The sequence below is a fragment of the Callorhinchus milii genome, unplaced genomic scaffold, assembly GCF_018977255.1.
Source record: "Callorhinchus milii isolate IMCB2004 unplaced genomic scaffold, IMCB_Cmil_1.0 Scaffold2, whole genome shotgun sequence".
Taxonomy (NCBI): domain Eukaryota; kingdom Metazoa; phylum Chordata; class Chondrichthyes; order Chimaeriformes; family Callorhinchidae; genus Callorhinchus; species Callorhinchus milii.
In genome coordinates, this window is record NW_024704743.1 from 17,202,376 (window position 1) to 17,207,260 (window position 4,885).

Sequence of the window (4,885 nt, forward strand, 5' to 3'; positions counted from 1 at the left end):
CAATATCAATAAAGATGGCTATCAGCATATATACAACTTACATTTATATGACTGTGGGATGTCGTTATGTGCATTAGGCTTGCCCACAAAACACACAGTCATTACACTTTACAGTATATCATTGAAGCGCTTTGAGACATCTCAACTGCATGATGAGACTCTTTTTCAAATGCAAGGATTATTATTATATAACATCTTTAACACAAAAGAAACATCTAAAAATGATTTACAGTAGCATTGCTAAATGAGACAAACTAATGAGTTATTACCTGTATTATAGCTGAAAGTGATGTTGCCAAAAGATAAAGATCGTTACCGCAAAGGATACTGTTTCAGTGGTAACTACATGCGCACACTGCTAATATCCGGGTACAAGTTTAAACCAGCATCCTGGAAACGCATAAGTTTTAATAAAAAAGTAAGTTTATTTAAAAAAATATTTTAAAGCTGCTCTTTTTGAACTATATAAATGACCTGGATTTGGGTATCGGGAGTACAATTTCCAAATTTGCGGATGATACTAACCTAGGAAAAGTAGTAAACGGTGAGGAGGATAGTAGCAGACTGCAATAGGACAATGGGCAGACATGTGGCAGATGAAGTTTAGTATGGAGAAATGTGAAATTATGCATTTTGGGAGGAAGAATGAGTAGAGGCAATATAAGCTGATGGTACAATCTTAAAAAGGAGAGAGTGGGGGAATGGGATTGATTTGGATAGCTCTTTTCAAAGACCCACACAGACACATGGGCCGAATGGCCTCCTTCTGTGCTGTATAATTCTATGATTATATGACCTATCTCTTTGTTTGTATCTCTTTGTTATAAATGCACACTGCAATATAATATTCTCTTTGTTGTAGGTGGACGGCAATGAAGTAAACTGGTCACTTGGTTACATGCTAAATGTCACCAATCAAATCCCACGAGAAATTAAAGGGAAAGAAAATATGATTAAGCTAGCTATATTATCAAAAGTTCTCATTGTGTTTTCTTCATTATTAATGTTCAGTATATTTATCATTTACCAGATGATAAAACATCCATGATTTTTTCATCTACAACAACACTGATGAAAAACCTGTAGCTGATCCTCGTTTTAAGCCATCTGTTTGACTTGTCATTTGATCTGAAGCATGTTAATTTAATTTGAAGAGAAATTTTGAGTACTAGGTTTCTAATCTAGCATTTTGTACATGAGCAGGCAATGCCTCAATATTCTCATTAGTAAGTTTCTCTTTCACTAGCATCTAAACAATTTAGGATACACAATGGTACAGTAAACCTCACAAGTCATATCAGTTAGGACCATGCATTCAATACGACTTATGAAAAGTATGAGTTAAATGTAAAACATACATAAATCGTATCATACATGACTTATGTAGGGTTATGATGTCGGATTTTAAATGACTTAGACACAACAAATACTGTACTCAGAATTTCTCCTTATGACAGAACAGATCGGTTCAAGGTGGGAGGTTGGGGAACATTTTTTAATTTAATCTTAATTTGAAAGCCGGGTTTCCGCAGTTCTTAAAAAAGATTCAGCTTCCAAATTGAGACTTTGTTTTAGAATTTTAACTTCCCTGTTAAATAATTTTTTAAAAATGGTTTGACAGACTAAGAATTGATGGATTTCCAGGTCTATAGTTTGCTAAATTATATGTAAAATTGCTGATTTCATGTATGCTTTTTGCTTTGAAGCACTGAGTAAAGGGACACTAGAAGGAAACCTTCCACTAATCACTCACATAAACTTGTGGGTCACTGGTCACAGTAGAGTTGAGAGCAGATCACCTGACTATCATTGGCCCTGTAATAGGTCCAAAGAGAACATGGGAAGAACTTGAATAACTCAGAACCAAACATTAAATAGAAATAAAAATGGAATTACTTTGTCTCACAATATATACCATAGAGTAACGATGTTAATTATGACTGTAATTTTGTAGAGACAGTTCTGAATGAATGTCCCATATTTTCAGTGTTTGTTGGATTCCTTGTCTTTCTAGAATGCATTTGGAATCTTTGTTTTAAGCAGTACACTATTTTGGGTGATTGATTTGTAATTATCATCTGAACTCTCTCAAACAATTCAGAAATCACTCCAGGAGACCTGTTAGTTTTACATATTATAATTGTTATATATCATTCAGTATCGTTATTGCCAAAAGCTGCTTGTTTCATGTTTCTGTTAAATGTCAATATTTTAATACATGATTAAAGTTAACTTCAGAGACTATGCGGTTATTACTGGTAAATCCTATGTTTAATACATTTCATGTATTTTAACTCTAGATCAAAATATCTAAGTTCCACTGTTTCCATATGTTTCACTTTTGCACATACTGGGGAATATAGAATGAAACTAATAAGATTTTCCAAAATACAGGAAAGTATTTTACAGTAAACTCTGGTACAGGTCTGGTAGGTTTGCATTTGCCATTACAGTATAAAATAGTTTTACTAATACTGCAGTAGTAGTCTGCTACAAACTTGCTCCTGTGCCTGAATTGATTTGACCATTGTGAAAGTTTTTAATTATCGCAGATGAAAGCCATCTATAGCAGAGGTTTTAACTGGGGGTGTTTTCAGCCCATTAGGAAGCTGGAGTTGGATTTTGTTTTTAAATTGCAACTTTATGGTTTTATTTTGCGAACGAAGAAAGAAGCAGCTTTGTCCTGGATCACTCAAAAACATTATAGGATAATTCTAGGTATGAGATTTTTTTCCCCCCCAATCGGTTAGTGTATCGGTAATTAGACGGCATGAATTTAGGATTATTTAATAAACTAAATGAGGTTAATTGAATTACATGAAGCATAGAAAGGACAATCGATTTCCCTGTCAAAATACATCGTTGAAGCAGAATTATAATAGATTTCAAAAGGGAATTAAACAAATATTGAAAAAAGAAATGTTAAGGAGTATTGGAAAGGGCAGAAAAGTGTACTGAACAGTTAGATCTTTCAGAAAGTATGATGGGCTTAATTGCCTTGTGTGCTGTCGATTTTAGGCTATCTTTAAATGGATTGAGACATTTCACCAACATGATAAAATCCTATAGCAAATGCAAGGATTATTATTAAGTTTAAAGCAAAAACATTTTTAAATCTGTGCTTGATCCACAAAATATACAGTCAGTTCATTTTACGATATATTCTGTGAAGCACTTTGAGACGTCCCAATGATATGATATAGCACTGTATCAAAATGCAAGGATTATTATTGTTATTAGTATTACTCCAGAAACATAAAAAAATCATCTCTCTGCTCATCATACCATTGTCTTGATTGACGATGAGAACATTAGAAACATTTCAAAAGGAATTGAATAAATATAAAATCTTTGGAGGGAGAAATTAGTACAGTTAAAAATTGTAAAATAAGATGGCTACTGCAATTTGGGGAATAACAAAAGTACATAATATTACACAAAAAATTGTGGGGAGGTTTAGCAGTTTTTTTCGGGATATGGTAGCTGCATCCAATCCATGGAAAAATCCTTGAATGTCCACTGCCTGTGGATGTTTAGCTGAAGAAACATCCGGTGGTGGTTACAAAAATAGTCACAGTTCTGATATACAGGGCACAAACTTTGTAAACTGCTTAGAAGATCTTTGATTAACAGGTAGCACCAGTCTCAATAGGTCAATAAAAAAATCAGTCTCGAGACTTGAGAAAGTCTTTTCCCTGCCTGTGTGGCAAGTGGCCCAACCACGTCACTCCCCCCCCCACCCACCCCAACCCCGGGTGACTCCAGACTGATATCTTTGACAACTGTCAGGAAATTCGGTTTCTGATTGTTTGGTCTTGGTCTGCTGCTACGATTAGATACCCGAAAGATAACAACGACTTGCATTTATATAGCACCCTTCCACTTGGGGGCAGTCTTTGAGCGCTTAAAACAAGATCACCTTGACTGGTTCGCTCTCCTCATAAGACAATATTAAAGATAACAACAACTTGAATTTGCATACCGCTCTTCGCATGGGATAATGTCTCGGAGTGCTGCACAGGGATAATAATAAGGATCCTTGCATTTAATATAGCGCCTTCTCAACGCTTCGAAATGTCTCAAAGCGCTTCACTGAATATACTGTAAACTGAATTAACTGTATATTTTGTGGCCGAAATGTGGCAGCCAGTTGTGCACAGCAGGGCCTCACAGACAGTTATGGGTTAAGTGACCAATTTTTTTTAAGGAAATATTACAACAAAATTACATTTGTAATAGCGCCTTTCGTGTCGGGAGGGGGTCCCACGGCGCTGGACAATCAATGTTTTGGACCTGAACTGGGGATCGGGGAGGGTGGAGGGCGGGGGGGAGGTGGGGGGGAGGTGGATTGGGGGGGTGAGGGGTGAGGATGAAGTGAGAGTGATTGGGGGGACGTGAAGTGAGAGTGATTGGGGGACGTGAAGTGAGAGTGATTGGGGGGTGAGGGTGAGGATGAAGTGAGAGTGATTGGGGGGGAGGGGATGAAGTGAGAGTGATGGGGGGGTGAGGGGTGAGGATGAAGTGAGAGTGATGGGAGGGGATGAAGTGAGAGTGATTGGGGGGGAGGGGATGAAGTGAGAGTGATGGGGGGTGGGGGGATGAAGTGAGAGTGATGGGGGTGAGGGGTGAGGATGAAGTGAGAGTGATGGGGGGTGAGGGGTGAGGATGAAGTGAGAGTGATGGGGAGGGGATGAAGTGAGAGTGATTGGGGGGGAGGGGATGAAGTGAGAGTGATGGGGGGTGGGGGGATGAAGTGAGAGTGATGGGGGGGTGAGGGGTGAGGATGAAGTGAGAGTGATGGGGAGGGGATGAAGTGAGAGTGATGGGGGGGAGGGGATGAAGTGAGAGTGATGGGGGGTCCCTCTTGCTCTCGCTGTCTCTCTTG

General features: G+C 38.2%; 1 protein-coding gene across 12 annotated transcripts in view; it reads left to right on the top strand.

The window, feature by feature from the left end:
• The window catches only part of LOC103181557 (ectonucleoside triphosphate diphosphohydrolase 3), a 29,141-nt gene extending 26,907 nt beyond the window's left edge, over positions 1 to 2,234 (top strand). For all 12 annotated transcript variants that reach the window (XM_007898142.2, XM_007898136.2, XM_007898140.2 and 9 more), the window contains 2 exons: positions 281 to 418; positions 863 to 2,234. In XM_007898142.2, the coding sequence (XP_007896333.1) occupies positions 281 to 418; positions 863 to 1,048 (324 nt within the window). In that variant the 3' untranslated portion in view covers positions 1,049 to 2,234. The remainder of the gene's footprint in view (positions 1 to 280; positions 419 to 862) is intronic.
• The last annotated feature ends 2,651 nt before the right edge of the window (positions 2,235 to 4,885 follow it).